General features: G+C 44.2%; 1 protein-coding gene across 1 annotated transcript in view; it reads right to left on the reverse strand.

The window, feature by feature from the left end:
* Window positions 1-11861: 11861 nt before the first annotated feature.
* The window catches only part of SEMA5A (semaphorin 5A), a 392731-nt gene continuing 380137 nt past the window's right edge, over window positions 11862-24455 (reverse strand). Inside the window, exons 19-20 of the mRNA XM_081825786.1 lie at window positions 22499-22756; window positions 11862-19421 (exon numbers count right to left, since the gene is read on the reverse strand). Of these exons, the coding sequence (XP_081681912.1) occupies window positions 19302-19421; window positions 22499-22756 (378 nt within the window). The 3' untranslated portion in view covers window positions 11862-19301. The remainder of the gene's footprint in view (window positions 19422-22498; window positions 22757-24455) is intronic.

Genomic DNA, 24455 nt, shown 5'->3' on the forward strand with positions numbered 1-24455 from the left:
GAAATTTTCTTTTTCCACTGCTCTCAAACACCAGAATTTGGAAAAGGCGACTTTGTACATATGTTAGTGTGTGCAAGGAAAATCCCACCGAATGGTTTCAGCCTTGCTGGGAGTGAACCGTGCACCTTTTCGTTTCAGCTGACTTTATCTTTTCCCATCTTGCCTCTTTCTTGTGGCCCCCTCCATCCCAGTAAGACCCTGCTGGTAAATTCCAGGACCCATGCTGTCTGAACTTGGGTACCTTTTACAAGTTTTCCCAGTCCTGATTTCTGGGAAAACTTCTGAACCTATGAAACAGTGAAAAATCAAACTAAAAGATCAAATGGGAGTTCGTACAGCCTGACCATAAAATATGGTTTCATTGGCAGATGTTTCTGTCATCTTCTCGAGCAGTTAGGTGGGGTGATGAGGACCTTGGTCCCCATTTTCTGAAGGGAAGTTTGAAGGCTGGATTTTAGGTTTTTTTGTGTTGTTTTTTTTTTTTACCTGACCTCGGGGCTTTCCATCCTCATCTCTTTTGGCAATAGAAAAGGAGATTAGTAACAAGAGCAGTCAAACGACCTGTCTTTTAAAAAACCTTCTTCTTTCTCTGATTATGTCAAGAGCTGACAGCCCAAGACAATCAGCAACCTTAGCTCCTGACCCTGACCACAGAAACCCTATCTTTTCTGTAATTCTTGAACAAGTTAAAGCATCACACACTCTTTGTTTAAATAATACATACTAAAGGAGAATATTACCTTGGATATACAGAAAGCCTTCCTTCCTAAGAGCTATAAGAATAGTATGTGTTTGAACAAGTCTTTCTGTCATGATGTGAGGACAGAGAACAGCTCTGTTCTAACAGCTTATTCTGTATTCCACAGAACCGTCGAGACTCTCTAAACATTTCCCTTCCCATGGGCACCTCTACACTGGATAATCATAACTTATTTATATGTTGTAGAACTCTCAAATAGTCACCCAAATATGCATCTGACGGAACTGATCCACTATTTCCCCATGATGGACACATATCTGTTCTGATATTCAAACACATAGTTTGAAAGCACATTTCCCCTCTTCCCATGCCGTGGGCTTTTCTTTATTCTTTTTTCTTTTTTCTTTTTAACTGTACAACATCCCAATTGCCACAAAGAGTGTTCAGTAAAATTTTTTATATATTATTCAATTTATTCTCTCATTTGAAATAAAAGCAATAATAACAATGACATATTTGTTGAACAATTCGTATGTGTCCGGGCCTTTTGCTCCTGTCACCAGGGGTCCTGGTCCTTTGGAAGGGAGCTACATGTACATTTGTTTTCACCCACTCTGCCTTCCCAGTATCCAGCCCGGACCTCACATCTAGCTGCGGGCGGAGGGGGGGGGGCGGGGGAGAGGACGGGGGCAGGTGGAGGCTCAGGAAGTCAGCGCGCATGCGTGTCAGGGGCCTCCCCGGCCTGCGGCTGCGTGGTCTGCTAAAATGTGGTCAGATCAGTGAATCCACTGCCGCTGAGACTCCTTTCTCTTTCCATTCTGATTCTCTCTCTCTCTCTCCATCACATTTCCGCTTCTCTCGGGTGGTGCTGGAGTGGCTACGGGCCTTGCTGGGGAGTTCCATGCGGAGACTGAGCTGGGGATACATGTCCTTCGGACTTAGGGAACATGTGTGTATGTGGCTGGCAGTCACCTCCATGTCACCTCCTTCTGCCCTGTCCTCCACGTGCCGACAGAGGGGTGAGGGCTGGAGCGCCGTCCTGCTGGGCACAGCCCCTGAGATCTGCCAGCAGTGGAGGGGAAGGATTTGGTCTGTGTAAGTAATCATCTGGGGTCTCAGCTTGCCCGTACACGGAAGTTGATAGAGGCGTTCCAAAATGTGGGCGTTTTAGAAATTCAAGACATTTTTTTAAAAAAAATTTAGAGATCCTAACATTTTACACGTGATTCCATATGACAAGGTGTTATTGATAAAGATAAATCAGCGTCGATTAACAATTATTTTCTGTCCTCCCGATGGGGAAAGATATTACAAAAGGGTTACCATACAGCGAGTCAAACTGCCTGCCAACAGGACATGTGGGAAACTCTTCGAGATGTGTGTGAGGCAGTTGATTAACACAAGTGCTCCGTTGTCTTTCTTGACTTGACTAGATATGTAATTTCTATCAGATTTTTTTACATTGGAATTTCGTAGTGATTTCTAAATCTAAATAAATATTTCTTTTCATGCTTGATTTTGTACCTGGAATTTTGTATTCCTTTTCTTTCGAAAGACCCCCTGAATTATATATGCTTCAGATGCTTTAAAAGTGGGATCTGTCCCTAGGTATGTGCTTAAAAATGTGTATTTCACCCTGAGCTAAATTAAAATGACTACAAATCCTTATCCCGGGGAGATAGATGCATGATGCAGAAGTTCCTAGAATCCAGAGTCAGTTCCTCTGGACCTCTGAGCTCCCAGGTACTGAGAGGAGGGAGGCCCAAAGGCCTGATGCTCCCTGCCTCTTGCTATGGACCATGAAGAAAATTCAGAATGGAGTCCTTCTCACTGCCATGCTTACATGAACGAGTGTGTGTTCCCCTTGTCCCTTCAGCAAACAGGAGCACCTTCTAGATTCAGAACAGAGCCCTGCCAGCTGCCGTGCTTACCTGTGAGTGTGTGTTCATGCTCAAGTGAGCCTTCTCTCCTCCTCCTGTCCCCCCAGCAGACATCTCCTGAGCACCTTCCAGGGCGGGCGTGCAGTGGGCCACCGGGTGGAAACAAGAGAAAGGCGGGTGGCATCCCCACCCTGCTGGGGCTCCTGGTGAAGAGGGGGCATGAGTCTCAGGGTCACACAGAGAAAGCTGAGGCAGCCATGAGGATCCTGGGGAAGAGAGGAGTCCAGTGCTGAGCGGACCTGCCCCTTCCGCTCTGTTCCTGTCCATTCTCACACTGCCTTTCTCTCTTGCTCTAGAGGAAGTTTCTCATTCCTGGAGCCCAGACTCTCTCCCTGTACTTGTTTTCTGCCTCCCTCCACCTCTTCCTGTTTTCTTCCTCTCGGGCTGACATTTCAAAGCACTTTACATGCTTTTAAATACCAGGATTGTGTAAGGGTCAGGTGCTCAGACAGTTGTAGGAGAGCTTTGATCTAGCCATAGACCACCTTGACTTTGTTGTGTGACCTTAGGAATGTCACCAAATAATCTTCACTCCTAAAGGGGACAATCACACCTCCTTCCATGAACCACCAGACTATTCTGAGGATTCCATTCCTTAAGAGATAAGCATGCACTTTGATTGGTTTAAAAATCTATCATCTATCTATCTATCATCTATCTATCTATCTATATCTATCATCTATCCATCCATCCATCCTTCTACATATCATCTATAATTTTTATATTTAGTGCTATCAAAGACATGCAAATAATTTTTCATTTTTTTCTTCTCAAATAATTTAAACAAAGAATGGCGAACTAAATATTTTGGGAAAATGAATATGTATCACCAAAGTTTGGGGAAAAAATGCTTCAGAACATGTGATCTCAATAATCTCAAACTATTAAAATAGGAAATATTCCAAAGGCCTGAATTCAAAGAACAAACTGTTTAGGAAATTACCATAGATATCAGGTGACCCCATCACTCCTGAACTGAGCTTCCTAGGGTGGTGTGACTTAAGCCACGTTGGGTTATATTTAATGCCTGGAGTCCCTCTCTCTCTGCGTGTGAACCTCTGAGGGCAGAGAATTGAATTTTTCCCTCTTTGTTTCATCACTGTTACTCCTGAATTAAGAAATTAGCATCTTTGTATGGACTTAGTTTGCCACTCCTTGCTTGACACTCCTCAAGCTTGGAACTTTCAGCATTTTCCAGTGTGGCCAATTATCTTGCTGGGCTGGGACTGCCGTAACGTTATACCATAGGTGGGTGGCTTCAACGACAGATATTCATTTTCTCACAGTCTGGAGGCCAGAAGTCCAAGATCAAGGTGACAGCAAATTTGGTTTTGGTGAGGACTCTCTTCCTGGCTATCTGGCCACCTTCCCACTGTGTCCTCTCATGGTCTCCCCAGTGAATGCACAGGGAGAGAGAGCGAGAGAGCTCTTTGGCATCTCTTCTAATAAGGACATTAATTCTATGGGGTCAGAGCCCCACACTTAGGGCCTCATCAATTATTTCTTTCTAGGGTCCATCACCTAATACAGCCTCACTGGAGATCAGGGCTTCAATAAATGGATTTGGCCGGTGGGGGTTTGGGGGGTGGGAAGAAGCATTCAGTCCATAACAGCTAAGTTGGCAGAATCAGACACAAAGTCCTATTTTCACATCAGGCTGAGACTTACATGTGTGTCCTCATTTCCACTGCTCCTGGCACTTCTCTGGTACAAGCTGGTTTTCCAATTCCCCCAGCTTCATTCAGGTCAAAAAACCACTCAGCAGCAGAGCCAGACATGGACCTTATAACTGATGGGCGTGGTCTCGCTCTGAGTATTTGACTTTTTTCTACATTATTCTTTTCTCAGTACAGTCTTAGTCCTCTCCCTGTGTCCAACCACAGACACACATTGCCAGGTGCTGACATACATATGCCAAGCTCAGGGAGGCTGAAGCCTCCAGCTTCTACCAGGAGGCTGAACTGATGGAGAGCACCCCAGCCTGGCACACAGTTTACAGGACGCCGTCCAGGAGCATTAATGTCCGCATGGCTATTTTGCGATCACCTGTCAGTTCCCTGGATTATGACCTACCGGGTTTCAGGGAGCCTTTCTGTTCTTCCCTGTGGTCCTTTCTGGCCTAAACACCTTTGTGTCCTCAGTAGATTGGACCACCTGAAATCTGTCCCCTGTCCCAGCTCATCAGAGAATGCACTGACACCACCTGACCTCTCACTGTTAACTTTCCACTCTAGCAACTGGCTGTCCAGTCAGACACTGCTCCCCCCTCACACACCTTTTTAAAACAAACGGTTTTCTTGCCTATCACTCTGTGGACGGCATCTTCCTTAGTCTCTTGAGAAAGAGTTAGTAAAAACTTTTCAAATCTAGAAAATGTTGTATGTCTGAACACACTGTGTCTCCTGAGCTTCTTTCAGCCACTACTATGTCAACCTCAGAAGTTCAGTGATACATTCATTTTATAAACATCGCATTCTCTTTTTTTTCACTGTATTAAATCTGTGTTGGGTCAGATTTTACTTGGTTTTCTTTCTTGTGCCTCCTGACATTAGAGGTCAAGACTAACCTGTCCCCTGGACTCAGGCTCATTTCAGACTCTCCTTTTTTTCGCAGTGTTTGATTCCTCACTGAATTTGCAATTCTCGAACAAACAGCAACACTTTGGATGCTCTTTTCCAAGAGCTAGAATAGTTACCAGGGCATGCATGTTGGTCTTTAGAGTGTATTCATAAAAGGACAGCTGTACACTAGATGGATATCTGGTCACCCAGCACACAGAGCTGATGTGTAACAACCCTGCTGTTTGGCTGAATCATGTCTATAATGCTGAAAACTTGTCTTGGAGTGAGATTAAAGAAGACTCATTTGATTTCTTACCCAAGACATGAAATTCACATTTCACTATGGAAACTTAAGTACTGGGGGGTTGTTAAATTGGGAAATACCCATCAAGCAAAGTTCAAATTACTTTCTCTATGGCCTATGTGTCTTGAAGACGTATCCAGCGGGCTGTAACACCCATGTGGAGCTGCCTTAGGACAGGTGTGGGATGAGGACCATGGAATCCAATCCCTCATGGCGGTGTCCATCTCTGAAATCCATAATGGATTGTACATTGTGTCAGCACAGCAAGAGAAGACCTAGGACTGTACATATAGCATGCTGGACTGCTTTAGAAGGAGCCATTGCCCACACCGCCTGACCTGACAACAGCTGGACACAGGTCTCACAACTTCTAAGGGGTACAGGTAAATCCTCAATCAGGCATGCTCCTCCCCTCCTCCCAGGTTGGGTTTCTGGTTCTAAACTTATCAAGAAAAACATCAGCACCATGAGGGCCCTTAGTGATGGTCTCAGCTTGGGGGTGACCAGGAGAGCACATCAAGTAAAGACAGAAGGAAGTTGATCTGCCTGGAAGGTTTCTGAGAGGGGGCACCCCAAAGAGGACCAGGTCTAATTTAGAATGTATCTCATGACCCCGACAGGAGAACCTTCTGGAGGAGATGATGCCACCTCAATTTCATCCCAGATTTTATGACCATAACATAGCTCCCTGACTGCACTGACCTACTACAAACACATTTGTTGATTTCAACATGAGGAATACAGGGGTGAAGAGGCAGGGCAAGGAGAGGAAGCCAGAGGGAAGGAGGGCAAGGATGAGGGGAAAGAGTGGGAAGGACTGTGAGTTTTAAGGAGTAGACAATCCCTAAATGGTCACTGGGGAATGCTAAGGAGTGGAATACAGAGATATCTGGGAGCCCTCAGTTCTGGGCATTCATTCTGTGTTTCTTTTATTCCCATCATCTTCTGCCTGTTACTAGCTCCTTCCCTATGCAGCTCAGATATCCTGGTGCATCCCTTCCACTACCTACCAGGATCAGCAGCATCCTGCCTTAGTATCCTTCCCTCCTATCCAGCCAAACTCCAAGGGAGATAAACAGCAAGCCTTCTTAAATTCTAAAGAACATAATCTTTAATAGAAAAAATAGAAGGTGTATAAATGATTTGGAACTACTGTTTATGTAATGGGAAAAAGTCAACATCTATTTTCACATCTTTCTGGAACTGACAGACTAAATTTCTTTAGCAATTTTCTACCAGGAGTTGATGGTATTTGAAATGTGAGATAAAAATAGTGAACTGTGTTTTCCATAGTTTGACTCAATTACCAAAGTGGAAATCAAAAGGGCAGATATTTAAATTCTGAAATATGGGTTTGGTTCTTTGGACTTATCTAACCAATTAGTGCTAAATGTATAGCATCATATAATTTCTGAATTCTGATTTCTTCACAAGCATGAAAATCAGCAGAGTTTATATCATCTTTATGATTCAGGAAATTTGTGCTCAAAGTTTTCAAAGACAATAACCTCCTTTAGGAGTAAAGTAACCACAGACCCTACAGAAATGCACCATGCCACCTTGGACTGGGTACTACTTTATCTTGTTTTCAGCCCTTTGTGTGTTTTGAGGAAAAGAGACCTAAATAATCTCAACCTCACTTATTTTTATCATTAAGATATAATAACTGGGGCGCCTGGGTAGCGCAGTCAGTTAAGCTTCCAGCTCTTGATTTCGGCTCAGGTCATGATCTCAGAGTCGTGAGATCGAGCCCTAAGTTGGGCTCCTCACTCAGCCAGGAGTCTGCTTGGGATTCTCTCTCTCCCTCTCCCTCCCTCCCCCCACTGTATGCCTTCTCTCTCTAAAAATAAATAAAATCTTTTTTAAAAAGGTATAATAACACTTTAAAACTTTTGGGAAAATTACATGGAATGATGTAGAATTCTTGCTTTGGGAATACAGGTATAATCTCCATCTCTCATTTCCACATTTGGTTTGATAACTGAGCAAGTTTTTTTGTACCTTCAACATAAATTAGGAAAATGAAACAATTTATTGGCTTTTTGAAAGGGATTCAGAAGCGGGTATTGCACTTTTCAGAAAGAAAAACAGAGCAGCTACAAGTCTGTATGCACTGAATGAGATGAAAGAATGATCCTTGGGCTAGTTTCAGTCCTTTATTTGTTTCCCACCTGCCTCCCTTGCCATGAAGAACAAAGGAAACCTGCTTCAGTTAGAATCTTTACAGACACTTTTTCCAATTCTCACATCTATCCAGGTCACTTCCTTTCCGAGTGTATCAGTTGTTCTAGCAAAGTATTTGTAATTTACCGTAATTTTTTAATCTTTATAAGTGCCTGATTTAATGAATGTTTCCAAAGAATTGTGCCTTAATTAGTTTCTGGCATGGGCAACAACACTGCTTAGAGAGAGAGGAGAATGACAAGCCCAAATTGTATAACTTTTACCCAAATCTTATTAGTTACTCAGCACAGTAATGTTCAGTTGTAATGGGATTGTTCCCCATCAGCAGGCTGTTGCTAAAAATAGGCTGTCTTTCTTCAAGCAGAAGGAGTATTTTCCTTGTTTATGGGATTAACTGGCTTAAAACACCAGGTCGCATTTATCCAAACTTAGAAGAGATGGAACTTGGGGTGCCTGGGTAGCTCAGTCTCCTAAGTGTCTGACTCTTGAGCTCAACTCATGTCTGGATCTCAGGGTCTTGATCTTAGGGTTGTGAGTCCAAGCCTCACCTTGGGCTCCACTTAAAAAAAAAAAAAAGAGAGAGAGAGATGGAACTTGTTTCAATTAATTATGTTGTTGAATTATAACCACCAAGATTTGTGAAAGGACACCCTCTTTTTCTTCTGAGAAAGGCCCACCAAGCCTGGATCTCATAATGTATTCTGGTCTCAGGAAAGAGAACCAGAAACAGATTGGTTTTTCATTGGGGGAGAGTTGAAGATCTAAGAAGCTAGGTGGGGAGAAGCAAAGTGGGAAGTGAAGCCTGTATGTGCCTTTCCCCATGCTCCATTTTTTAACCAAATGTGGGGCCATCAGATGATCTTTAACACAAGGTGATGATCTCTTTGGAACTGCGTGTGTGCCATGCCCTCTTCAAACTGGTGCATTTATGCCCTTCAGCTTCTCTCTCCACAGAAGACTCAGAGCACTTGAGGGAACAGATCTTGGCTTGAACCACACCACCTGTCATTTCATCCCCACCTTTGGGCATCATGGTGGAATGTTGTGGGATTCCCAACTGTGTGTGAACATGTGAATGCCTTGTTCTGTCTCGTTTATTTTTAGATTACCTCTAGACTCTAGGAGTGGGAAAACCTCCTAAACGCCGAACCAGGACAGTGTTTGAGCAGAGGGAGTTGGATAAATGCATTATCATGAAACGTTTTCTAAGGAGCTCATAGACATTAAAGCGATTAATGATGACTGAGGTTCTCAGCAGGGGTTTGAAGATCCCTGCGTTTCCTCCAGATGAAGGGAAGCCTGCAGACATTGAGGCTGGAGACGAGAGCACTCTTAGTGGGGGTTTGCTGAGCTGGGTTTGAACCTGCCTCTGTGCCGCACCTCCTGGGGTCTTCAAAGGTCCTTCCCTCTCTGGAAAATTACGGGACTTCACCACTTTCTCTCAAACTTTACTTCACACTCAAAAACTCCGCTCTTTCAACAAAACAGATTCGTGGGACTTCCAGCAAGGAAGTAAACAGAGAAAGGAGGATAAAAAATATGGAGAAGGTCGCAAGGGAGAATGGTGTGTTTTGAGGTTCTGGGGGTGAAAAGGGCCATGCATACACTCTCTGAAGGGCTGTTTGGCCACCTGCTGCCCAATGACAGATTTTCCTGGTGCCTTGTCGCGGCCACCGCCATCCCTCTCTCAGGGAAGGGTGAGGTGTGGCCACCAGGGGTGCATGACCTTGGAGAGCACAAGACCCTATAAAGAGCATCTACTGTAAGCAGAAAACTGGGCATGACAGCAAATCCGAGGGGTGGGAGAGGAAGGAAATTGAGGAGGAAGAAAACTGTAGTTGGGCATTTGCTGAGCGCTGGAATGTTACCCTCCTCCTGAGTTTCTGAGGAAGGATGGCCTCTGAGACCACTATTATTATGAGTGATCTCAGAGTTGACTCTCTTTGGCCATCTCAAATCAAGCCCACATCCATTACGATCAGAAAGTCATAATTCAGCAAAGTTTCTCTGTGCTCTCCGGTGAGACTCATTTTCAAATTTTAGTAGAAGCTTTTCAAACTAGAGATGAGCACTTACAATTCTGTGTATTGTATGAGGAATACTTTTACAAGGGTTCCTTTCGGACTTTATTTCTTCTGTTACACTTTTGGTAGCTAGCCTTAAGAGCTCGGCACCACCCAGAACACACACACACTTATCCAACGCCGTCTTGTTTCAGCCCTGGCTCTGACTGGGATTGCAGGGGTGAGGTGAGAGCTTCAGACTCTTCCAAAGAAAATGTATGCCAACCTGATTTAGTGAGAGAATATCCTGTCAGCATCGTTTTCTGTTTTGTTGTATAAACCAAATCATATCTGCTTTAAAGATAAACCAAGTGTAATTCCAGAAAAATAATACTATTTCAGATATTATTTTAAAGACAAGTTCCTTTTACATTAAATAGCTACATTTGTGCAGTCAAGATGCTCAATCATTTCTGCTTTCTTCACAAGCTGGGCACCAGGAGACACTTTAAATGGAAATTTACATTATATATTTCAAATAGGTCCAAAAAAGTCCTTTAAATCATATTTCCATTTTATTTTTTTAAGAACGAAGTAGACTTTAAAAAGAAGAACTGGTTACATAAGCATTGTGTGAGAATGTCTAAGTAGCAGAATGGATCTCTGTAAATACAAAGATTCTGAGAAACAATCACAAGAAAGAAAATTGTGGTACAACACTTACTTATTTCACGCACTTTCTAAACTGACAGCCAAACGTAGGTTCTTCGTGGAATGCTTTAAAATTCTAATATTTAATAAACTAGAGATACTCAGAATCCAAATTGAATTGGTTGAAACTGGGATCTGGATGATATTTAAAAACAAAACAAAAAACTCAGATAATGTGCAGCCAGAGCTAATAACCTCCTGGATTGTCAATGTATTCAATGGGGAGAGAACAGATGTCCCCAAGAAGCTTAAAGAAATTATTCTTCTGGGACTCTTTCAGCACTAAAGGACATCCAACCTTCCAACCTTCTAATAGGAGAGAGGTCTTTAAACGGTGTAGTCAGCCTGGGTGATTTGGACAAAATACAGATTTTAAAAAAATTAAAAATTAATCTTTTATTTCTTGGGGTTAAGAATAGTTTAATCATTATAACATGCTTCACTATATATTTTTACTTTATTATGTTAATTTTGGCCTCCTTACTAAATGGGCTCTTTCAGCTTTTTAGGCAATTAAAAATTTATATACATATGAAATTACACTTTTTTGTATATACATATGTGAGTGTATATATATATACACACACACACACACACACAGTTGGCCCTTGAACAACACAGGTTTGAATTGTGCCGTCCATTTACGCGTGGATTTTTATTTTTTATTAATGCAGGACTGTAAATTTTCTCTTCCTCATGATTTTCTTAACATTTGCTTTTCTCTAGCTTACTTTAAGAATAAAGTATGTAATACATACAACATAAAAAATATATGTGTTAATCGACTGTGTCTCTGACTGGTAAGGCTTCTGGTCAACAGTAAACGATTAATAAAGTTTTTTTGGGGGGTCGTGTCAAAAGTTATATGGGGATTTTCAACTGCAGGCGTCAGCACCCCCAACCCCTGCCTTGTTCAACTATGTCTTGAACAACTGAGAAAGAGAGAGAGAGAAAGAGGTAAGGGGACCATGGATATTGCAATATAAAATGTGGCTTTCACTCAACAGAGGTTTTCCTGGGTCAGGCATCTTCTGTGTTCATGCTGATAGTCAGCAGTTCATTCTAGAAAAACCTTGTTTTAGGCCAGAAATAATGGAATATGGTGTGCTGGAGAGAAGATGAAAAGAACTTAATGAATGAACCATCAACAGTACCTGATATCGACCCCTAGTAAATTAAAACCCTGGTTGGCTTTCCTGTTCACGTAGGTCCTGTCGCCTGCAGAAATATTTCTATTACTTGTTTACTGCATTGCAGAATCATCGTGAAGCTGTGGGGGTGCCGATCTTGGCCACCACTCAAGAGGCCTTGGGATCTGAAGAACAAACAGGAGCTTGATCGGGGGTTTGCCCAGAAGGCTGTCCAGTCTCACTCTGATGAAACCTTCTTCAAGGAGCTGTTACGCCTTAGCGCCTCTGGGGGCAAAGGGAAGTTGAGGCAAAGAACAATTCCACTAAATTGTTTCCTAAATGGTAGGATTTATTTCAATGCTCACATACAATTGAATGAGACAAACTATTTACATAAAACATAAGTACAAAAAATATAATACAATTTATACTGTACATAGTCAGGATTCTCTTCTTTTGTCCGAAAATGTTGGCAGATAGAGATGGTGTGGAGGGGATGCAATGGAGGGAAGATTGCACTCTTGGTGGCACTCAAGATCATTCTTCGTGAATTTACTGTTTAAAAAAGATGAATTGGTTTGGATTATAGAAACTGGCAATTCACCAAGAGCAGTGAGCACGGCATTTCCCCTTCTGTAGTAACAGCTCATTTTATCTTATAAATATGTTTGCTTTCCTCAGAGTTGGGACCTGGAGCAGGTGTGAGTTGGTTTCTGCTGATCGGCGAGTAACCCCCCCAACCCGCCTCTTCTCAAAATTTCCATAATGGATTCAACATACCAGCTCATGAGCTCCCTGCCTGGGATGCCACAGTTGGTACCTCAAACTGATTTTTGAAAGCAATGTATCTGTCAGGTGTCATTAAACAACGTTCTTGGATATAGACCTGGACAGCTCTCAAGTGAGCATTTAAGACCAATGAACTGCTGAACAGAAAACATGAAAGTGAAGACTACTGGAAATTTGTATTACACATTTCTAATAAGGTTTTTGTTCAAATGAAACCTTGAAAACCGAACGTAAGGACAGAAAAAAAGTGCACCCAATGGCCCAGTGAAGAAAGTTCTGGCAATTCACGAGGATTCCAACAGGGCAATCAAAACTCCAGTTCTTCATTCAAAGGAAGGGAAAGGCAAATGCTCCCTCATCTAAAAAGCCCCATTATGATTAATACTTATTGTCTTTTAAAAATTAATTTTAAGGTCAAGAACTTTCTGCAAGTTTCCCAAGGGCTGTAGTTGGCTTTGGAGAAGGTTCAGTGAAAAACTGAAACAATCCCGAATACATTTATTTTGCATCACAAAACAGCAACAGCAAATTAACACAGAACGAGGCATTTAATAGCATAACATCTTCATAAGTCACGTCAAGGGGCATAACACACAAGCTTTGTCACCCACTTTTGAAGAATCCTACACTGGACCAAGTTTGTGCATTTTCTTTGCAGATGACGTAGAGTTTCAGTGGTGAATGGAGGAGCTGGGGTTGAAGGTTCAAACCGTGCTTTCTTTCAAAGGGCAGAAGTTCAAGTTCGATGTTGGCCACAGTCACGGTATAAGAAAAAAAACACCTTTCGCAGAGAAAACACCATTAACTTTCTTAATCCAAATTAAGGTTGACAACTTTGTGTACTTGTAAGCAGTGTTGACGTTGGCTTGAAAAAACAAAAAAGCGCACAAAGTTCTAGGTGGTTCTCATTCCACTCAGTGTATCTGTACCAGCTGTCACCAGCCTGATTTTCCTCTATCTGTGGACTTGCCTGAAGAGCGACAGTAACAAACACTCTAACTTCGACAGGCAGCACATCAGCATTCCTACCACAGACCAAACCCTAATGTGTTTTGTGGAAGATGTGTAATTAAAGTGATGTCACTTTCTGGAAGGCTGAGACCAGAATAACCTGAACTCGGAACACACATCTGCCCCTGTTCTGGTGCGACGTGCTCTACCCAGTGGGGGCAGACATCACACCTAGGATGTGCTCCGTGGGTCATTTTCTATTCCTGAGTTCAAAGAGACATACAAGATTTTCTTCAAAGTGCAGCCAGTCAGTCCTCTGCTTTGAAATGGAACCAATAATATCCAGATGAGATGATAAATCACCATCTCAAACAAGGCACTGGCAACTTTTTATAGGGAATTAAACTCTCTGCACTTACAGGGGATGGAGAACAATGCTTTTTTCTCAGTGACATGATAGAAGGACAGTTTGGGATTTTCCAGAATCCAGATTTTGCTCCCAGCTCATATTTACCGAGCATTTGAACCAGTTTGAACTACCATTCCCCTAACATTTGGACGACTTGGCATTAAGTTGCCACGAAGCTGAAAAAGAATAGGGTCACTCATGTTCCAACCACTGGCCTCAGATTTCTTCCTAAATATAAAGAGATGGAGTGGATGGCATTGCTGGTCCAAAATGTTGGTTTAAGAAGTGCCACAGAGTGGTTTTCTCTCTCTACTTTGTTCCTTTCTGGTTTTAAACTATCCTTGGCTAGTTACCCCCACCATGTAAATACAGTAAAACCTGTTGGAACAAAAATGGATTCTGACTCTGGTCATGGGTAATAAGCTTGATTGCTTTCGATGGCAAAACAAATACGATCTTTTGCAAATACTACGAGGCAGCTTACGTTAGGAACCGTACACCTGGTGTCAGGCTCTGACTTTGGTTTTGACGATGTTCTAAGTCCCTGTGCCGTGTAAGCTATGTTTTCAAGAGAGAACAATCTCCATTCCTGATGCTTTTGTAACATGTATCAAATTTTTGATAATGCGACATGTGACAGACGAAAAAACCTTGATCCACCTGCTCCCCAAAATATGTATAACACATCTTTAATATAAGTCCATTAAAAAAAGGAGACAGGATAATAAAAAAAAAAATGACAGAATAGTCATTATAGAAATCCCTGCCAATAATCCAACATTGCATCTTGTTCATTACTTTTCAGTTTCCAAAGGGAAAACCAAGGATTCCAGCAATTTATTTCCCTGTATTTTATCAGATTATCAAAACAGAGAATAGGAATACCTTGAGTCAGTATGTGTACAGTTACAAAGCATCTTTCAATCAATTATTATTAATGATCTCAATAGAGGAGAAAAGCAGAAATAAATTCCATAATGGTTTCTGGTCTCCAAATCTTTGATCTCTGAATAACTGGCATTCCTTTTTGTGTATTCCTCTGGTCAAAGTGACAGTTACTTTACGTTCTCCCATTTCACGCCCATTGCCCAGAGAAGCAAGGTGCTGCTCAGCATGGCTTTGTTTTCTGACAATAGATAATCATAGGTAATCAGATCTGCAATGTTGTGTCCACATATTCTCACCAGGTAACAAGAATGGTCATGACGTAATGGAGACATGAGAAGGGATGAATGTACTGGGCATGCCAACGCAATCCGAGAACTCCACTTTTGCCTCATCTTAAAAAGAAGAGCAGAGAGTTTGCGTATGAGTTGATTTAAGGTTCTCATTGTAATTCCCACCTTCGGGAACACTGATTATTGGAGCTGGAGGCTTAGGGACAGTCCTGCTCTGTGGAGAATGGCTGCTTTGACGTAGAAGCAGTTCACTATACCCCCCACTGGTACCTGTTGCCCCTGGATGGTGCCCCAGAGCCAAGCTTTTGAGATGGAAATGCTGACTTCAATGGAGTGGACCCCAAATGCCACACACCAGAAAACCCCAATGGAGTGTAAAAGATCCTGCTGAAGGTGTTTTGACAGTGTCGGGGACATGTCCACGATTTATTCTAAAAACAAGTAAATATCATAAAGAAGCATCAGGATACTTGTGATTTCAGACACTACCAAGACTGCACCTTCAGTGTGCATTAAGGGAGTGTTTATGCAAAATGATTAGCTGAGTACAGACTTGATATATATTTAACATAAAATCTCCTCCGATCTTCCGTTAACCACTCATGTATCCTGTAGGTGGCCCTGGGGACACGGGATTCCCCCGCTGAGACTTTGTCCATAACTTGAAAGGTGGTCTGACCCACGGATTCTACCAAAGCCTCCAGTGGAAACACTCACCCTCCTGGGCTTTCAGTCCCACGACTCTCACCCATGTGCAGATAAATAAGTAAATAAGGCCACCCTCGGCTGAAACTCCCGCCCTTTGGGCAGTTGGTCCTGGAAGAGTCCCGGCATCGGACCCCAAGAGCTGTGCGTGCATCGTGGCTCCCCACCTGGGACCGGCCCTCACACTCAGCTCGGGAGCCACCAGGTCCCCATTTTCACCTTTTCCCACCTTGGCTTCTCTTTTCTTTGGCATCATTCCACGAGTCCAGGGGCCACACCCCAGTCCACCCTGAGCACAGGGCGGCCCCTTCCCAGGGACAGGGGCTTCTCTGGGGCAGGGATGCGTGTCCCCCCACAGTCCACTCCTCTGCAGGCCCTGTGGCACCTCCACCCGCCCCACATACACACGCAAGGAAGCACCACTTGCCCTCAGAATGCACCCAAGTGGGCTTGCTGAACATCCCTGCAGGAGTGGGGCACAGAGGCCTCCCTGAAGCAGCAGGGACATGGACCTCCAGCGAACTGGGCAACCCTGCAGGGAAGCAACGGGTCTGGTGGTGGTGGGGCTTCCGTGGGGCAGAGGTCCTCCCAAGTCACAGTCCCATCGCTCAGGGGTGACGAGCCCTTGGGCTCATGCCAGCCGCTGGTCCACAGCGCTCCTTGGGGAAAGCCGTGCAGTGTTCTCCTTCCATAGGATGTGGGCCTCTGTAGGCTGGACGCTCTGGATGGGCACTCGTTTGGTCTGGAGAAAGGACCCTGAGCAGCCCTGCCGCTGGGAATCACTTCCGAAGACTAATGTGAGCCGAAAACCAGTTTCCTAATGAAAACAGGCAAACTTCAACCCTATCCAGAAATAATCCTAGAGATTTAACTGTGATTAGTGTCATTCGATGTTAGGTTCAGAGGGAGTGCGGCTTAAAAGTATTAGTCCCGATCTGCGCTGCTTGTACTAGGAAGGAAGGAAGGAAGGAAGGAAGGAAGGAAGGAAGGAAGGAAGGAGAGAGGGAGAGAGGAAAACAGAAGGAAGGAAAAGAAAAAAAAGATAAAGACCGAAAGAAAAAGTCATCCAGAAACTTACAATGTGACCCACGGGGAAGGCAAATGTGGCAGCCTCCAGGAGAGCTGCTTTAGGGAGAAGGTCCGGGTGGACGTGGGAGGCACCCTTGTGAAAGGCCGCCTGGGGCTCAGGCAACAACCAGGGGTACGGAGGGGAGGCACACACCTACGAACAACAGCCGCAGAAGGATGGAAAAGCAAAAGTTACTCCGTAGCTGCTTAGAATACTTAGATTATAGTTAAAATTATTCTTAACGAATTGAAATTCTGTGAAATAAGGAGAATGTGAGAGAGACACAGAGAGAGAGAGAGAAGCCAGAGTAATTTTTCTTTAAGTAGAGTTTCAGAGAACAAAGATGAGAGCATTTCTCAGCAGCGGTAAGTTCCAGGACGTATCATCAGCAAACGTGAAAACTCCAAGGGGAGGGTGGGTGCTGTCCCCAGTCACTGCAGGGGATGGACTGAAGTCTAGCATGGACAGCACTTAGAAAGCATTTCTAATCAGGTCCAGGGATGCTTTCTCCAAATATTAGTATTCTCTTTCCCAGGGGAGATAAAACGACCTTTTAAGCTTAGAAAACACTGGGGAAGGGATTCAAAAGCAACTACATTGTGCTTCACAGTGAGGACATTTTTCTTAAAGGAAAGTGAAGACACAAGTTAAAGCATCCAGTGCAAATCCAGCTGAGGAACAATGAGGAAACCAGCTGGCTGAATTTCACCTCCTCAGTGTGGACTTCGGCTCTGTGTGTCCAAGCACAGCGGCCTCACACAGCGGGCAAGCCACGCAGGAGAGGCAACATGGACTCCCCCCTGGAAAGACCCAGAACACCATTCAGGTGCGACCTCTCTGACCTCCCGGAGACCCCCTGCCATTTAAATTGGAATTTTAGTAGAGTAGCTTCTGAAAATCTGGGTATGTGAGAATATTTTCAATACAACAATACTCTTGACTAAACGTGGGATTTCCCCCAACACTTTCTGAAATTGTTTCTTTCAACTGGATAGGATAAAAACACGTATGCTAATAAGTCTGTGTTCCTCACTGCCCGCGCTGCGTACATTCACCGATCTGAAGGTTCACTGTGCAATAAGAACGTGTCTTACTGTCCATGTCGGTCAGGGGTGTCCGATGAGCAGTTTCAATCTTGTTCTTTCTTCCAAAAATTATTCAACCAACTGCCATGTATTATTTATCAGTTGTTTATGAGTAATTTCTCCCGCTTTTTTCCTTTCGGGGACCTCTATGAATACATGACGGCACTCTGAAATGCTTAGCGGTGATCAATGCTCAGAACCACAGGGATCATTGACAACCTCACTTCCCTGCTTTCTCAAGGTACATCTTGAAATGCTGTTGCCTCTGTGCAGGGAGAGGTGGGAGGGGGCGGAGGGGAGGGCAGCACTGAGATAGATAGAAACACAAGGCACCAGAACCTCCTCACCGGACCCGGAGGCAGCAAATGACAGCTGGGTACTTGGGGCACACTTCAATATGTACATCGATGGGCTGCAGAAAACCAGTTCTACATGTCAGTAATGCTCTGGGAAGGGGCTGATTGCCATACACTAGTTCTATCAGGAGACAGAAAATAAAAAGCTACTTCTCCTTAAATGTCAGTTCTTTCGAACCTTCCTATAACACGGGAAAAAAAAAGTTGGTTTCAATTATATTTCAAAGTATTTTTAATACTTTCCCTCATTGGTATTATGAATGTTCATGATCTTTCCTTGCAGGGATAAGAGAGGCTGAGGAGGATATCCAAATGGTGAACCACCAAATGGTGGTTTTACAGATGGCTCTTCAGGATGTTACTATGGACCGGACAGGTAGGCTTCCGGGCCAACCACGTGACAAGGAGCTCCCTGGAATGCTAGGAAATCCAGAAGTGAGAATATGGCGGCTAGCCTTGCAGCATTGCGCAGAATGCTGGACCCTTCATCGTGTCTGAGCCTCTGGTCTTTAAGCTCAACTCCACCAGGGACAACACAAGAACTGCATCAAGACCAACAGAGGGATGAGTGTGTCACACCTCATACCATCACCTCTGCAGACCCAAGCCAGGGTGAATCCCTGCCCTTGCCCAGGTGAGAACCATCCAAAGTCCAAACACACAAGTTGCTTCCAAGGATTCCACAGAATTATCCAGGTTGGGAAGATGGGAGATCCATGGTGAGTAACGATACAGCCACATTCATATCCTTCATTTTATCAAATACTGTGGACCTAACACTCCTTGTGGAGGGAGGGGGACTCTCAACGGAAGTGTCTATTTTCTTGAATTAAAACATCATGAAGATTTATGCTCAAGAGCAGGAAGACATTCCTATTTCTAAAGACTCCTTCCTATGTGGGTGGTACATTTATTAAAAAGCTCACGAAAACAACGGACTTGTTAGAAAAATGGACTGAACACAATAAAAACAAAACAAAACAAAACTTCACGCCATGGCTCATTCAACAACGATCAAGCACTTAGACCAGGTTTTCACGACATCATATTTAGATTTTTGTTGCTTTTAAGGATGTCTGTTTTTGGCAGCAATGGGACACTCGTGGCTTGAAATGCACTTGAAATGTATCCAAACTTCATCTCTGAAGTCTTGGAAACATGGGCAGTCATGGAGGACAGGCCTTGAGAAACTGGGGGATTACAAGAAGCCAAAAATATAACAGCTATTAGTACTCATCGTAATTATTGAGATCTGTAAAGTAGGCGTTAGAATAGGTCTTCCCAGTGAGATGCGGGTTGAAGTACTTGTTTCTTTCCTCTAGGATCAAGTTGTTTTTGTTAAATGCCTGTAAAAGGTAAAGTAATAATAAAAAGAAAGATTTAAGAATACTCCACAAGCAGTATTTCGGAAAGATAACATAATGAGGGGACGATTATGTTGAACTTGAACTCCCTTCTGAGGCTCCATTGTTCTAAAATGATTTCTCACTTACTTGCTTCCTCCCCTTATTTGCCTTCCTGAGGACCTGCCTCATGACCAGAATGAGGTTGGCAATTTTTGATATATAGATCTTGAGAAATCTAAACCTTCAACAAACCTAAAACTCTAGTGATTTCAAATCAACAGACACTTTGAATGTTATGTAACTGAGTAGAATTTAAGCGGCTTTCTGATTATCACAGACAGATACATTGATAAGAGATTTTGAAGGAGCTTATTTAAGTAAATGCATGAAATTTCAAATGGCTTGATTTCTTTTCATTTTCTACAGTTAGCAGGTGAGCAAGTGATGAGAAAACAGCCATTCTAAGTTGCTGCCTGGGCATTTTGCAGCCTGACAAGCCCATTCAGACCCAGAGTCTGAACATTTACCTAAGGACCCCAGTTTAGTGTTTCCACGTAAGTTCCTGTTTTGCTTTTCCTGGGGCACCTTTTTTTTAATTTATTTTTTAATTTAAATTCAATTAGCCAACATATAGTACGTCACTAGTTTCAGATGTAGTGTTCAATGATTCATCAGTTGCATATAACACCCAGTGCTCATCACATCACGTGCCTTCCTTAATGCTCATCACCCAGTTACCCCATCCCCCACCCACCTCCCCTTCCGCAACCAGTCAGAATGGTTAAAATTAACAAGGCAGGAAACGACAAATGTTGGCGAGGATGTGGAGAAAGGGGAGCCATCTTACACGGTTGGTGGGAATGCAAGCTGGTGCAACCACTCTGGAAAACAGTATGGAGATTCCTCAGGACATTAAAAATAGAGCTATCCTGGGACACTTTTTAAAATAACCACTGAGAGGGGCGCCTGGGTGGCTCAGTTAGTTGAGTGTTCGACTCTTGATTTCAGCTCAGGTCATGATCTCAGGGACTTGAGATGGACTCAGCGGGGAGGCTGCTTGAGATTCTCTCCCTCTCCCTCTGCCCCTCCCCTCCGCTCACTCACCCTCTAAATAAGTAAATAAATAAATAAATAAATAAATATCTTTAATAAAATTAAAAAATAAAATAGCCACTTAAGAGCTGAGCCTGTAAAACGTGAGTGATGTCTGCCCGAACCACCTTATAAGTAACAGGTGTGCCACCCTCTCTCGTCTCCTGCTCACTGCTGACCAGGGATGGAGGACTGCCCTTCCCCAGGCTCATGGGCATGGGTAAGTGATAATCCTTGGGACCTGACTTCCTCTGAGTGAGTGTACTGAAACTGCGCCTTCAGTTAAAACAATCCCGGGGTTTCTCTTCCCCCAAAGGAGGAGCTCGGGTGCTGAGGGACCTGCCTGCTGATCCCGTGTGGCCTGTACCTTCTCATTCAGCAGGCCATAATATGCACACTACTGGGGGGCCCAGCTCTGGACCCCCCAACACAGGCTACTGTAGCCACTTCTGACACGGATTGTCCTTCCTTATTAAGTCATTAAAGTCACCTACACTTTCAAAATGCAAACTATTTAATATTTACCCTCAATATTAAAAGAACTGATAAAGATGTCAGATGGTTGGCAGAGGCCAACTGTCCAGGACTGGTCTGGGCAAGGTATCAGAAGAAAGTTCCAGAAGGATCATTAGAGACTAGGCAGCAGTCAGTGCCCTCAGAGGCCTCTGCCCTCCTAGCAGTGAAACTTCTTATTATCTTGGGTGGTTCCTGGATCTCAAGTGAGATCAGAAGACCAGCTAAATTCTCTTTGAGACATTTAAAGTAACACACAAGTCAATAGGTTGGAATCACATTTAGAGGAGCCCCATTCTTGGATTCTGAAGGCTTGTTTGAAAGGTTCTTGCTCATAAAAGGAGCTCACGTTCCTCCTCATACTCTGGGAGCTCAGTGCTGAGAGGGTGTGAGGGGAGTGTTATTAGTGCCTGGGGCTTCATTCCCTGGCCCTAGCAGGTGATTAGCATCAGGTGCTGGTGGGTTCTGGATCCTGGTGTAAGCAAGACGCACGGGTAAAAGCCAACTGGCTCTGTCTCTGTCCAAGTAAACAAGAGAGGACACTGTGGTCCCCAGGACACAAGACCTCCCAACCACCTGAAGTTTACTGTAAGGGCTGAAGACGTTCCATATTCCCACATGGGAAGGAAATCAAATTTCAAAGGAAACCATCATAGCAGAGAGAGCATCAAAATGCTCCCTGGGAATGTTATGGGGAACCACTAATTTAAGAGGAATATCAAAATGAGAACGTCCTTCATTCATGTGGGTGGCAGGGCATGTGGGGTGAAGTCGAAAAGAGCCCTGTGTGTCCTTCCAGCTATACCCCGACTCCTGCATGTTATCCCATTTAGTCCTCACAACAGATATGACAGTACACATTGCTATACCCATTTTAAAGATGAAGAAACCGAGGTTCAACGAATTAACTGACTTGTATTCTAAACCCTGACACACAATGCCTCAGCTGGTGACTCATGGACTCAGGTCTGCCTGGTCCAGAGCTAATGTCCTTTCCACTCCTTCTTCCTCAGAACGAGGAGACTGGCCACTGACTCTCTATTTCTGGGGCGAACACTGAATTAATCACCCATTGAGAAAATTTAACACAACACTTCGTCCCACACATAATAGCATGCAAAGCTGAAGAGCCTTCATTATGCATAAAATTTATTTGAAGATAGTTTTTATCATAATGTAACAATTTTTCTCAGGATGCCATCCTGGGGATTGGAGGCAGAGCTGGACATCGGCCAATGACCCAATATTTTCTGGCATTTTATCCGTTGCTGTTTCCAAGTCCTATTTTTACCCTACTTCCCCATAGAAGGCGCCATCTTTGTTGTAGGCAAAGCAAAGCTAAGACGGCAGCTCACCATGAGGGGCACCCGTTACCTTGCTCTCCACTCTTTCACTCAAGCCACCCCCCACCCCCGAGCTTGGCCAATGGCCCCCAGGGCCCTTCCTTGCACCTCCGTCTGCCGATCCCTTACCTTGATGGCTTCCACCGAGTCATACTTGTCCAGTTTGTTGATGTGGTTAGTTATGCTGGTGTTGAGCGGGGCGGGAGCAACAGGGTGGATGACGGTGGCGTCGTGGGATTGCTGCTGGTACCGCTGACAGTAGGTGTAGACGAGCAGAGTAAGGAGGCAGCCCAGGATGGAGCTGCTCAGCCCCACGGCAATCATGTGGAACACATTGAACTCTGGGAAGACAGTATCAAAAGTGATGCTCCTTTGGAAAAGAACACACTACTCAACAGCTCAACGCACTTGGATGAAAAGAGCAAGACAAAATAAAAGGCCCGTGACCTTCCTTTGAAATGTCATGGCCACCAACACACTCCCCCACAGGGAGCACAGCATATTTTAAGTGAATGCTCTTACGGACTATAATGAGTCTTTAGGAGATCACCCTAATATACTAGCAGAAGCATTTTTTTCGTTTAAAGGATTGCACAAGTCTGTTCATCTGTTTCAAGTGCAGCATGATCTCTGGTCTAGGGGGTTCCTAGAGAACATTTTTTCCATGCTCCTTAACAGGTGGAGCATCCCTGCCTACAGCCTATATGAACAAAGTGAGAATGCATTTACTGCTTCCAATTATTGCTCAAAAGTACTGTATTTTGGAGACCTGATGAAGAAAATTTTGCACCAAAGAAATAAAGCATTTGTGCCGAAGAAATAAAATATGATCTTTTAAATGGTTATGAAACAACCCTCTTTCACATATTTTTTTCTATTAAATAGCATCTTTGGGTTATTTTCCTTGAGTTATGAATACAAGATATTGAAAAAATGAGCAGACATGGATTTATGTCTCTAATATGGGATTGGCTTGAGGGACATCAAGGTAACATAACAAAGATCTTTGTAATGTCTGAGAAACAACCACACAGAAAAATAGATGTTCATCATGTGTTGATAGAACACCACACAATGAAGGTTTCAAGCCTTTCAGGGAATAAAGACAACATCTGGGCAATGCTCATGAAGCTGGGCTTAGTGAAAATCGGGTGACGCAGAACATGACCTTGCTTTTTCTACGCTGTGCTGGTGCTATGTGTAACCTGTCGCCTGTGGGTTACTGGCCTTGTCCCTGCACACAGGACACATCCCGAGGACTGGCTTTCCCCCAGGGTGTCCCCTCCACATACCACCAGGGGGTGCAGTGCCACCCATGCTCTTCCCTGATCTGTCTGTCCATCCTGCACCCAAAGAGAACCACTGGAAATGCCTTCTCGGCACACTGCAGACACCAGGCAAATCGCAGAGCCACAGAGAGAGGCCCCCAGGCTCTCAGGGAGAGAAGGCCTACAAGCTTGTCCCTTGCACCCAGGCCCTGGGGTGTTTGTCCCTCAACCACCCTGGCTCCAGCCCGAATGTGCAGCAGAGGTGGGGTACCCTCACTGTCCCCACACCCTCACGTCTCCCTCTATGCCATGTCCCTTTGCTACTCCCGGATGCCGTGTTCCCGGGACCCCTGAGAGAGGGAGCGGCCTCCCCAGGTGAGTGGCCAGCATGCACAGAGGCTGGGTTCACTGTAAGCTGCAACCCCCTCGCTCCTACCCCATTCCTAATGCAGGCGTCCAAGTCTTCAGCACCAGACCCTGGATAAATCCCGGCAGATGTTACTAGAATATTCCACAAGCATCACCTGCTCCCTACATCCACCGATTTTTCACTTCTTGATTCTCTGGTCCATGGTTTAACAAAATGGAAGCAATTCATAAACCCCTGGCCTTTCCCGATTTTGTCTGAAGCCTCCAGAGCTGGACAGCCCCCCACGGGGGCCGGTTGGACAAAGCTTCCAGGGGGCATCCCAGCAGCCACCACCAGAAGCGTCCACCATCACACTGAAACTGTGCGCAAGGTAAGCGAGAGCGAGAGCAGATCTCACACGTGGTGTCACTGTTTTATACTTTAGTCGTTTTGACTCCCCAGGGTCAAC

Source organism: Leptonychotes weddellii, chromosome 7 (genome assembly GCF_054177405.1).
Source record: "Leptonychotes weddellii isolate Sample4059 chromosome 7, ASM5417740v2, whole genome shotgun sequence".
NCBI lineage: Eukaryota > Metazoa > Chordata > Mammalia > Carnivora > Phocidae > Leptonychotes > Leptonychotes weddellii.